This window comes from Molothrus ater, chromosome 7, assembly GCF_012460135.2.
Source record: "Molothrus ater isolate BHLD 08-10-18 breed brown headed cowbird chromosome 7, BPBGC_Mater_1.1, whole genome shotgun sequence".
Taxonomy (NCBI): domain Eukaryota; kingdom Metazoa; phylum Chordata; class Aves; order Passeriformes; family Icteridae; genus Molothrus; species Molothrus ater.
In genome coordinates, this window is record NC_050484.2 from 15,739,624 (window position 1) to 15,752,617 (window position 12,994).

The window sequence follows — 12,994 nt, forward strand, 5'->3', positions numbered from 1 at the left end:
TCTGAAGCCGCCTTCATTCAGTCTTTGGTGAGCGCATGAAAAACATTTTCACGTGTTAAGATCCATGACTTGTTTTTTCAATCGCTTATGCGTAGGCATTGATTTAGCAATGAAAAGTGCTCCACGTGCGCATAAAAATAACCCTTGTCCGTCTGCCGGCGGTGGATACGGTCGGTTTCCGTCTGGCAGCCGGTGATGCCCCAGCGGTCACCCAGGAGCGCCTGGGCGCGCCCGCTCCCGCCGAGCCGCCCCGGAGAGCAGCGGCTTGCGGCACAAAGCCCTGGGCGGCTCCGGGCGAGCAGAGCCCGCCGTGCCCCTCAGACCCCGCGGGAACCGTGCGCACCGGGCTGACTCGGGGCTCCGCACGGGTGAGGCTATCGGCAAATCAACTCAGTGATTCAAGAAACGGAATTCACTCAGGATTCTTGGAAGGGCTCCGTTTTTCTGCTTGTCACCTGAAGTACTAAAGCTGCTCAGACAATGGTATAAATGAGAGCTCTTAAACGGGAGCGCTTCTATTACGTCCCGCTGCCTCTCCCGCGGACCCCGGGCGGGAGCCGCGGCACGGTTCGTCCCCTCCCCGAACGAGCATCACAGACAAAAGGCCCCTCCCTTTCCCCCGATGTTGTTGAATGAAACTCCCTAGCACAGCTCCCCACTGCCGGGGGTCCTCCCGCCGGGGGACGCTGCGCGCCCCGCCCGCCCTGCCGAGGCGGCTGCTGCCAGGCGGGCGGCAGTGCCCCCCCACCCGCAGCGGGGTTTGCCAGCGCTCCCGCCAGCCCTCCCTCCTCCCCGCCTGCCCCCCCGCTCGGCTCACGCGTCCTCCCCTCCCTCCTTCTCAGTGGTCTGCCGGCTGGCTTACGCAGGAGCCGCCGCCAGCACTGACAGCACTTGGCAGAAGGGGTTTGCCCGAGCGCTCCCGGAGCATCTCCAGAGGCGCGGCGGCACCGCCTGCCCGACTCAGCACGGGAGCGGCCCAGAACCGGGAACCGAGGTCAGAGCTGGCGAAAGGCTGAAAACCGGGAAGCACAAAAAAATACCTAGAAAAATACCAATACTACTGCTACTAATAATAAAGAGTGGTGGGCAGGGAAAGGAGGTCGCGGGGGAAAGCAGAAGGCGAGGAGAAGGCGCACCGCGGAGGAGGAGCCCGGGCAAGGGGCAGAAGCGGCCCCCCGCCGGGGCTGCCGGCATCCCCCCTGCCCCGGGGCGGCCGTCGGGGCGGCGGCAGCAGCACGTGGCGGCGGCGGGGCATGGCCAGCGCGGGAGCTCCCGCGGCCTGAGCCGCCCCCGCCGCCGGCACCATGGCAGCCGCCGGCGATGCCGGCCTCGACGTGGCGGCGGTGGAAAGTTTCCTAGAGGGGCACCCGGAGCTGGTGGAGAAGTGGCTGCAGAGGAAGAACTCGCTCCCTAAAGCGCCTGCCGTCCCCGCCGCCCCCGCCGGCGGCCCGTCGGAGGAGCGGCGGAGCAGCGACGGCCCCGGCGGCAGCTGGGGGAGCGCGGGCGGCCCCGGCGGTCCCGGCCCCGGTCCTGGCCCCGGGGGGCTGCAGCGCCGAGCGTCCCAGAAGGAGCTGCGGAAGAGCTTCGCCCGCTCCAAAGCCATCCACGTCAACCTCACCTACGACGAGCATGTGCACGCCCGGGCGCAGGAGCCGCTGAGCAGCGTGCGGCGGCGGGCGCTGCTGCGGAAGGCCAGCTCCTTGCCCCCCACCACCGCGCACATCCTCAGCGCCCTGCTGGAGTCCCGCGTCAGCCTGCCCCAGTACCCCCCCACCGCCCTGGACTACAAGCGCTACCTCAAGGAGCACAACGAGCGACAGTTCTTCCTGGAACTGGTCAAGGACATCTCCAATGACCTGGACCTCACCAGCCTCAGCTACAAGATCCTCATCTTCGTCTGCCTCATGGTGGACGCGGACCGGGGATCCCTCTTCCTCGTGGAGGGGACCTCCGCCGGCAAGAAGACCCTGGTGTCCAAGTTCTTCGACGTGCACGCCGGCACCCCGCTGCTGCCCTGCGGCTCCACCGAGGACAGCAACGAGGTGCAGGTGCCCTGGGGCAAGGGCATCATCGGCTACGTGGCGGAGCACGGCGAGACGGTCAACATTCCCGACGCCTACCAGGTAGGAGCCGGGCAGGCTCCCCGGGCCGCAGCGGCGGAGGGCGCGGACCGAGGAGCCCCCAGTGGCCTGGCCCTCCCTCCCCCCGGGCTGTCCCTTCCTCCCTCCCGCAGCCCCGCCCGGGGTGGCCCGGCCGGGAATGGCGCGGTGGGCGCGGGGCGAGTGCCGGGGGGACGCCGGGGACAGCGGGAGGGGAAGCCCCGCCTGGGTGGCCGATGGGGCTGAAGGGGCCCTACAGTGGCACAGCAGTGCTCCGGATTTCGCAGGAGCGACAGGCGCTTCATGTGTTTCTAAAGCACGTTTTGGAACCGCCTGAAGAAAAGTTAAAAAAAATGCTCGTGACAGTCCCAATGATGGTGTCATTAGATTTCTGTCTCAGTGATCCCTGGCTCTCCGCTGCTGAAAAAGTCTCTTTTCCTTTTAAAAGATCATATATTTTCACCTTTGCATATGCCCACTCAGCCCACATGGTACGTGTTCTCAAACGCATTCCTAACAGTGTCCTGTTATTCTCCAGCAAAGACTTTGCCCACCTTTTACTTCTTTAGAGGCTTCAGTGTGAATTGTGAAAATGCAGTTCTGGCTTCAAGGCAGAAATTGATGAGCCTTTGCCCAAATGTGCCAATGTAGAGCAGAGCCTTCAGTTTCCTGGCTTGAAATTTACCTCTCTTTCGGGGGGTCTGTTGCTAGTGTTTATTTGTGCAAGACACTATCAGCAATTGAAGGTTCTTGAGAAAATGAAGAACCACAAAGTGGCACGTTTTCTCAGTTAGGATCTTGGTAAGCTTGAGAAAGGTGGCAGATGTATGTCTCAAAGAATTTTAGTAATAAACATTATCCAGTGTCTTGTTTTAATCTAAAATAATAACAAAAACAATAAACATTAAAAAGCTGATGATGCTTTACAGTGTACTACAAGGAAGAAACTTGAAAAAAATAAGATTTGGTTATTTTTGCTTTTTAAATACAGAAGAAGAACCAGGGTATATGTATTTGGGGCTGAATATTTATTTGTCAAGCAGTATTTGAAAAATACTAGGCACCTCACAGATCCAGACTGACAGAGGTTCCCAACCCACAGATTTCAAAGGGAATGGTAAAAATGCTCGACTAAAATGAGTACTGGATCACCTTTGAAAAAAATTCAACTGGCTTTCTTCCTTTCTTTTTTTCCCCTTTTCTGCATTATACACTTTTTCTTGCAATCTGATTTTGTTACTTTCACTTGTAGAACTGCGCAAATCCCAGAATATCTGCGGCTGTAGGTGAAGCAGTATGTTCTCAATACTCTCAACTTGCGAAACAGATAAAGGATATCTGAGTTTGGCTAGGAAGGAACTTGATCCCTCCTTCTAAGCTCTGGATAGCTCCAGACACCCTTTTTTTGGAGGTGAGAATGCCACTGAAAGGGCATTGCTTTCTAGTCCTAGGGATATATATTGTTTTATTTTTAATTTTTTTCTTCAGTGTTTCTTCACTTTGTGTTCACTTCTCTGTGAAAAAGTCCAGCTTCTTTGAACAGTTTATTTTCTGTTTCATCCACAGAGAAAAGTGAAAAGCAATCCATCCAGTTGCCATTCCCAGTGCTATTTATGTTATACTTTTGTCTGGCTCTTATTCAAAATCAATTTAAATATTATAAATAATACAGTTCATTGTATCCTTAAGCCCTAAGTACATTAGTTGCAGTAGATGGGCAAGTTCTAATCCAAGTCCATCCTGTAATTACATCAAATGCAGCTTCCCTACTTTCAGTGGAGCTACTTTGATTTACTTTAGTGCAAATGAAACTTAAGACCTTCCAACTGTAATGAAAGTTTTGCTGGATAATAAAACAGGGCCCGGCTTTCAGTCATGTTTCTGAGTTAGTGCAGTTTATTTTCTCTTACTTGGCAACACTTACCATTGTGCCTCATCAAAAGGAGACATTTCTAATTGAAGGGTCTAAGGAGCTCTGTGGAAGCCCAGGTACCTGTGCGTGAAGAGGTGACAGCTGTTCCATTTCAGGTCATTGTATTGCTCACAATGGAGCACTTAAAAAATTAATAAATATGATAATATTATTTTCTGCCACTGATGATGAAAGTGTTTAATCAACTGTCACATAGAAAACAGCACCACCAGGAAACTCTGTCAGGTGGAGCTGAAGAAAAGGGGTGACAGAAGAGCACCATTTTTTTGTCCATTGAAGAAGGTTTCTACACTGATGCTAACTGTTTGGCAAGAAAAGGCCTTACACAAGGTCAGAGGAACTTCTAGATTAATTTAAACTTCTTTTGCTTGCTTTTTTAAATTAACAAACTTATTTAAAATAGGTAAACATACTTCCATATCATCAATTAGTTAGTTTACTGTACTGGGAAATTTATTATTATTCAACCATCTCTGTTTTCTCAGAGCCTGATCAAATACCATTTGGAATTCTACCACTGAGTACAAATTGGGTTGCCTGCTTGTACTGTCAGCTATGACTGACATTAATGGTACTTCAGTGCAATCAACATTACAATTAAATGCTGTCATGTCTTGTAATGTGTTCCATGCAGGCAGTCCCCTGTGCCCACCAGCCTGATTGTTTCAGGGAGTATTTGTAAATGACTGCTTGTGGCTTTATTAGAGGCAGCATACTATTTCAATTACACATTTATTCTTCTAAGAAGAAAAAATACAAACAAAATATTATTAGATGGGGCTTTTCCACAATCCAGGTGATTGTTAGTATTGTTGAGTGGACTTTCAAAATCTGCTCTTGTGAACAATCTTTCTTAATTCAATAAACATACATAGATACAAGGTTTGGAATTAGTATCACATATTGAGGACTGTATAATAAATACTTCTTTTAATACTAAACAATGACCATATAAGATCTCACAGTAGTTTAATTGATGAAGTTCAGCTTTGGCTGAATAAACTTTTGGAGGCTCACAGCAATAGAAAATTCGACAAATAATTTATAGAAATGTTTAAATGAATGTCATATAACTGATTCAAAAGTTGCACAATTTCATTCATGGCATTAAAAGCTTTATTTATTGCATTGCAAAGTCATTTGATGAAAGTAAGTTTATAATTTTAGCTGCAACATGCATGATCTGATATGCAAGTGTTAGCAGTACAGAGAATTTGAGAAAAGGAAAGCAATTAGATACTTTCTTTCATTTTCATTTTGAAGCCAGTCTAAAACTGTTTCTCCTGAAATTAATCCAGTTGAATTGTAAATCAAACTTTCAGTCACTTTAAGTTCTAAAATAAGGCCTTGGACGCTCCCATATGTAAATTTTTGGAAGTATTTCTGACTCCTTTTTCATATGGGAATAATGAACTATATCTTGAGCACACACGTTGGAAGAAGAATCAGATCTTAACTGGCAAGGGAATTTGGGGCCTAAATATCTATTGAGGCTCCTTTTGACAGAGAATAGATGTAGCTTCCATCATCACATATGAAGACTATTAAGCCCATTTTAAATACACAGACAGAGACCATTACCTGTAGTTCTTAGAAGCTGTCTTCAAATTTAAGGTTTTTTTCCCATTTGAAGCTGTGGATTTTTAATGTCATCCATTCTTCTCATAGGACATCCATGGTGTTTAGCTGAAATTACTGATAATTTAAATTTTGTTCCATCTCTTAGAGCAGTATTTAAATAATAAACATTTTAAATTGCAAGTAATGTTTGGTTTTTGATATACCATTAGCTGTGCAAAAATTAGGAAACAATTTAATAGCATCCCAAATCTTTCTAACTAGTGGAAAAAATATTACCCTCTAGAATAGTAAGCATATATCAGAAAGTGGTGAAATGTGTGTTCTGCCATTTTCCAGTGTCAGCAGAATAAAGTTTCTGCACATTTTATGTTAACTTTGGAATTTTAAAAGTAGCTTTAAAAGACAAAAGACAAAAATGGCTTACCAGATGGATGTTTTAATAAAGCATGTAGCAAAGAGGAGAAATATTAAATGGAGTCACGCTAAGACATGAGTTTTGTAAGTTAGAGAAAGTGCTGTAAAATATGACCAATTGTTTTTCAATATAGTTCAATTCCTCAAAAATAAAATATAACCACATTACTGCAACTGAAATCAAGGAAAGTAAAATTGAGCTCTCTTTGTACAGGACTTTCCCGTTAGCTCTTTCAAGCTTAGGCCAAGTGTAACATAGTTAATGCACACACAACCCTTCACTGCAGGTTTTAAACATCCTCCAGTACCTGGGTACAGGCATGGGTGTTGTCTTTTTCAAGCCCTCCTGGGGAGCTCTGAGCATTCAGTCTCCTGCTGTGCCAGGACAGCATCACAGAGATGCTGCTCAGAGATGCAAACCTTTGAGCCTGGGGGGCCTGTGTGGGGCTGCCTGTGGGTGCAGAAGGTCAGAAGAGGCATGAGGCACATTCCCTTACACAGGGTAGCTGCTTGCCATCAGCAGTATTAACAGCAGATCTCTCTCAGTTTCTAAGAGCAGTTAAAGCACTAAAACCCCAGGGCTGGGACGTTCAGCTCTGCAAGTGGGAAGCACTTCCTTCTACTCAGTAGCATCAGACAGTGGCACCAACAGCTCAACAAATTCCAGTGTTGACTCTTAACAGGAGAGACGTTGCTCTTAAGAGAGCAAAGATTGTAAGACCTGGCAAGCAGAATACACAGTGGTGTTTAAAGTTTCCATGTAATATAGAAAAAATTAAAAATCAGGTTTTCTGTGCTGTACATTAAATAGGATTAGGAAGCGCCATGGGGAATGCAGGAAATAACTGCAGCAGTAAAGACTAAGATGTTCTGATGTGCTTTGCATAAAAAGACAGTCCAGCCCATCATGCAAAATTTAGGAAAACTTGAAATTCTAAGTACAAGTCCATAAATTGGTGAGGGGGTGTTGAAATCATCCCTATGTCTGCAGCCCACTGGCTGTGAACATGACCTTCATCCTTCATGTCACAGCGGTGCTGGCCTGGGAGAGAGATCTTTCTACAGGAGGCAGGTCCTAGGAAGGAAAGGCAGAGCGTCCTCAGGGCAGCAGCTGAGGATGTCTCTCACCTCCTGTCACCTCCCTCACTCCATAAGTCTTCTCCAGGAGCAGTTTCTGACTGATGCATTCAACATCCTAAGACCTTCCCAGGTCACATCACCACAGCTCTCTGCAGATGCCCACCAGGGGCAGGAGCTCCTGGCTGAGGGAGCTCCTGGCTCCAGGGACACAAAACAGCAAAGGCTCAGTTGTTTCATGTCCCTGTGCTGCTGCTGCTGTGGATCCCCAGGACAGACAGGGCTGTGCAGTGCAGTGTACACTGCTGGTGGCAGCCCTCAGGCATGGTGGGGAGTCACACCTTCCCTCCACAGTTGTGTGAGCAGGTGAGGCTGCCTCCCCCACCAGGCAGGCAGTGGCCTGGCCCCCAGGGTTGCTGTCATTACTCTGTGGATCCTCACCTTGGGCTTGCTGCCCCAGGTGTGCTCACCGTGCATCTGATGCTGAGGTATTTGGGATGAGCAGTAGGTGGCCCAGCAGTGGCTGTGCTCAGGGTGCCCCAGTTGGGCTTCTTTGTCACAAGTGTCTGCACTAGTCCCCAGCTCTCCTTCCTGCAACAGGTCCCTGGGCTGCTGGCCCTGCAGAGCTTTGGCAGGAAAAATTTTTGGAGAGCTGGGGTGGTTTTCCTTTTGGTAAGCTGATAGACATTAACTGGTTTATTGCTCAGCCGATCCATCTGTCTGAAGAGTACAGATGTTCTCAATTTTTTTTTTTTTTTGCCTCAGACATTCTAGAATGTCTTTGTAGAACAGATGTGAAATTGGTGACATTCTGTAGCCTATAGTTCCTCATGAGAAAATAGTAGATATATTTGATGAAAGCAGGTCAGTGACCTGAATGAGTCAAAAACTGCAGGATTTGGCCCTTCAGATTTTAGCTGAGCTCCTGTTACAAGCACAAGATTGAGTAAAGCTGTAGTTTTGTGTGGTAAATAATTTTGGTATGTTCTGCTCGATTGGCTTTCAATTTTTCAAAACAAATGGATATCTCATTTTGGTTATTTACAGTTATATGCTATTGTATAGCTTTTCTACAGAATAACAAATTTAAAAAGTATACATGCATTGTTATGCAAGTTAATTTGTTTTACTTTTCTAAAATAGCCCTATTGGAAAACGATGAAAAATAAATGAAAGTAATGGCTCAGTAGCTATGTGCTAACAGGGCAACAGCAACTCTGTGCAGTTTGAGCTTCATGTCTCTAGAGTGTGCATTTCAAAATGAGTGCTGCTTTGTCACAGTAAGACTGCAGCTGTAACACTTGAAACTGTGTTGCCCACCTGAGTAATCTCCAGCAGGTGCTAGGTTTAAACCCATACACAGATTTCTCTTGAAACACACAGGACTCTTGTTGGTTTCCTTGCACAGAGGAGTATTAGCTTTCTAAAGCCACGTGTGTGTACATGTCTTGTATAAAGAATCATTAATATTTAGGAGGTCAGCACAAAGCCCTGTCCCAAAGAAATGGTGGAATAAGATGGGAACATAGGCATGGTTATAGTTGGTGCCCAGTGGGGCATCAGTCAGGGCTGGTACAGGAGAGGAGAGAGAACCACCACAGATGTCATCTCTAAATATTGAAAATTAGAGGAAAAATATTTTTCTTTGTAAACAATTTATTTAAGACTGATACAATCAGACTGGAAGTGCACAGAATCTGCTGTACGAAGGGCCACAGCTTGACTCACTGTCGTGCTATTGGTGATGTCTCTGGAGTTTGTTTTGAAGGAAGAAAACAAAATCCCTATGTGATGGATGTAGCTAATGTCCTACAGAGGAATATTTTCTGACCCCTACTGTTGATCAGTTCAGACTATGAAGCATGAGTTGTAATTATACTTATTAGCTAGGCACTCGTATTTGCAGACTTGCTTATAAAGTCTTTTCTTCCTGTTTAAGACTATTTGATTTTTTTCACATTAATTTTGTGCAAGTCATAATTAGACAAACGTGCATTTTTACTAATGCCCGTTGTCAAACTAATAACTGAAACAGTGCTCAGAAAGAGGGCTCATAAGTCAGTCATATGAGACACTCCCACCAATCAAACTAAAAAAAGCGCCAAAGTCCTGACATATGTGGGGAAAAAAACACCAAAATAAGTTTTAGTATTGCATTGTTGCAAATCAACACCTTTTCCTTTTTTACAAAGTAAGCCACTGTAGAAATTCACACTATAAATGGTCTTAGTTTTAAATCTGGAACTTAATTTTTTTTAAATCAATGTTCTCTCCTTTTATAAAAATTGTTTTGGGAGTAAAGAAATAGGAGTTGGCTGAGCTGTTTCATGTGTCCTATCTGTTGCAATAATTTTTTTACTATAAGAAATATTGCTGTCACTGTATAAATAGTCACAATATAACTGGACTGTGCTTATTTACTTGGGAGAATTAGGTTTGCAATGCTGCTGCCTGGTACTAGTTTGTTCTGCTGCCTTTGTCTCTGGGGATTTAGGGATTTTGGGGCAGATGACAGGAATACCTTCAGCAGTCCTGACATGGCAGTCTTGTCAGAGATTGCTTTATTACTTGTGTTTTGTGTGTGAGTTTCTTGTCAACAAGGTTTCCCCTTATCTCCTTTAGTGGTTTTTTGCTTCAGTTTTGTTTCCTGTTTATGCACAATGTAATTTGCACCATATGTGATTTTTTAGAAAAGTGTATCTAGAACAGACTGCGTGCCCTAATTTTTGTTATTTGTATTAAGCTTTTTTTAATGTCATGCTTTGAATCTAGAGAACTTGCTGTCTTTTAGATTGCTCTTTTAGCTTTCTTGCTCTTTTTTCTTTCTATAAAAGCTTATGTATTACACTTACAGGAAGTGTGATTAGGAAAGCGAATCAAGTTATGAAATCTTCCAACTTCAGTTTCTTTATTTTTGTAAAGGCTCTTGGAGGATGGCTTTCTATAAATTCACTCAAACTTGTCTATCCCATGCAGTTTGGTACTCCAGTAATACTCAGGTGTTAACAATGCTGTCATAATACTTGTATTACTTATTTTTGATGCAACTTAATCAGGAACTTAAATACAGTATAATCCAGGAAATTTTGATGCAAGTTTGTCTGTTATTTTTTCTAATAGAGCCCTTTCTAAAAAAAAAAAAAAAAAAAAAACAAAGCAAAAAAATGGTGCTGTAAATGGTAAAATAGAATGGGCCAGGCCTGTTAATAGAGTATTTTTTGTAGTGTTCTCTTCTGTCATGAAAATATTTGAAAGGTGTTTTCAAATAATAAAATCAAAAATATCCTTCTCTTTTAGCTGTCAGCTTTGGCTGAGGCACTTGGTGCGTTTCACCTAGATTAAACACTTTTCCTTAGATACTGAAGAAAGAGGAAGTGGCTTTGTCATGAAGACTTAATTCCTGGAAATGTTATCAAGCAGGTTTCATCCTCCATTATAATATTTGATTCTTAGCTAACTTGGGTTATGGTTATACTTTTTTCTTTTGTTCTAAATCATGGTAATAATGCTCACACAAAATTGACTAGTTTTGATAAGGTTGTAAAGACACGTTTTCAAGTTCAAAGAGTTATCCTATGTTGAAAAAACCAGAAAAACACAGTGAAACTTGTATGTTTGCTAACAGTGTATGAGCTACCAACTTTAACTGAAAATAAACACCAAAAGGCAGTTGGTGAAACTGCTCAGAAGACAAAACTTTAGCTGAAAGTTGAGATTCTGATAATATATAATTGTAGAACCCTAATGGAAAGATAAACCTCTCTGTACCTTAATCTGGTCTTCTACAGAATAAAACCATGAAGTTATTTATCTGTTCTCATTCACTGGCAATCTTCAAATATATCCAAAAACCCAGGACTACATTGTTCCTGAGCAGGTAACTGGATTACCAGCACTTGGATGGATGGATCAAACTTGCTCTCTTCTGTGTCTTTACTTCATTCACCTTTCACAGGGCAACACTGACAATCAATAAATATCCTTAAAGCCAGGATAGGGTTTGTCTTACAGAGTAACTTTTCCTTGATGGCAGATGTGAAATTCCACTTAAAAATGCCTCAGCCTTCACATTTTTAATATCTCTGTGTAGAAAACTCATTATATAGAACCAAAGCAGTATTTAGTAATTCTTTAAACAGTTAGTGGAAGACTTTAATCCATGAGTGTTCTTGCATAAAAATACTGTATGTCCTATTATGACAATAACTGATGAAAGAAGAGAGTGTGGGGATAAGTGGTTTGGAACGTAATGCAGGTCATCCAGTCACTGCTTTCTGTGCATATTGCATGGTTCAACAATAACAATGCTGCCAGGAACAGCATTTTATTTTGTTCACTTATATGTCTCACCTCATCACTTATTCAAATGTCACCCAAATGAAATTCTGGCATGCTTTTCCACAAAAGAGTAGGGGTAGGTTCACTTCACATCTTGATGATTCTCAGCTTTTACCAAGTTACTGAGTTTTTTGTAAATAGTGCCTCATTTTTCCAATTAAGCACATTAGCTTTCTTCGACTGCTGTACCTTTAGTTTCGGCTCCAAGACGCAATACCCTTCTGCTAAAGGTCATCCAGTTCTCTGGCATCAGAGGATATAATCTGATATCCTGCTTCCTCCTGGTGTGCAGGCTCCAGGGAGAGAGACAAACAGAAAACTTCCATGATCTGCCTGAAAAGAGAAGCAAAGCAGCAGGAATGAGCTGTACATTAAAGAGCATACCAACAATTTTCAGGCTGCTAATCCCGCTTGTGTCTCTGCTACTCCACAGCATCCATGAAGGAACAGTGGCTCCATAGCTGGTCATTACATCTGTTGCTAACCCTGCCAGCTGTACAGTGTGTGACTCATTCAGACATGTTCACCAGCCCCTGTCCTGTGTGCCACCACACCCTGCTGATCAAACAGCACTTCTCATGTTAATCTTGAGGCCTGCTGAAAAGGCAGTGACTGCATACAGCACATGCATGGAGTGTATTCAGATGAGAAAATCTCAACTCACTTCTGGGGTGACCAACAGCTGGTTTGGTTTTTTCAGCTAAACTGCCTCTTGAAGGTTTGCTTTTTTGTAAGGCCCACTAGGTGTCCGTCAATCAACAACAGTACTGCTACTCAAGGCACACTGTTGTTGTTTCATTGTTCTCCCCATGTACTCTGATTTGCTTGGTACAAAATCAGTAGAGCAGGGATTGTGTCTTCAGTCGCACAAAATATCTTATCAATATTTCAGCAACAGCAGCTAATTCCAAATAGTAGTTCAGACATTACCAGGAAGTACTGGAAGGAATATTTAATTTATTCATTAGTGAAGCCTACTGTGTGATAATTGCACTGCATTTTCCTTTTTTTCTGTTTTAGAAGAACTGTATCTTTCTAGGCAGGATTCTCTATGATGCAGAACAGTTCAGCTTCTACTGAAGTTGATATAAAAGTGTTTAGAAGCATTTGGAAAGATCACAAGATCAGGCAGATCTGCACCCTTGATGCTGTTATTAAAAAACATTCATCATGGGAGTTCTGGCTCTCCCAAAGAACTTGTTGGGTACATTTGGTATTAGTTCCTTCAGATTGAGATGTTGGAAAATGTGCAATAAGTAATAAAGTAGCCAAATGTATATGTTAATTTTTATAATGGGTAAAAATAGAGCATTTCTATATCATGTCTCAAAGTGAAGAGAAGACACTATTTCTATAGTATCTGGAATTTACAACAAGGAAATAGAAATAGATAAAAATTTGTGAAGGAAAAAAATTGTCAGTTTTTAGTATCAGTAAAAAAATTATCGAATTGCTCATCACAATCAAAATAAGGACGGTGTGGATTGCTTTCATGACGAGTCAAATATAGGCATTATTTCACAGCCAATATTGATTAAACTTCTGAAAACAA

The 12,994-nt window shown here is 43.8% G+C and overlaps 1 protein-coding gene across 1 annotated transcript in view; it reads left to right on the forward strand.

Annotated features, from left to right (window-relative positions):
• Positions 1–1,234: 1,234 nt before the first annotated feature.
• Positions 1,235–12,994, forward strand: part of PDE11A (phosphodiesterase 11A) — a 105,823-nt gene continuing 94,063 nt past the window's right edge. The window contains exon 1 of the mRNA XM_036386859.2: positions 1,235–2,123. Within this exon, the coding sequence (XP_036242752.1) occupies positions 1,305–2,123 (819 nt within the window). The 5' untranslated portion in view covers positions 1,235–1,304. The remainder of the gene's footprint in view (positions 2,124–12,994) is intronic.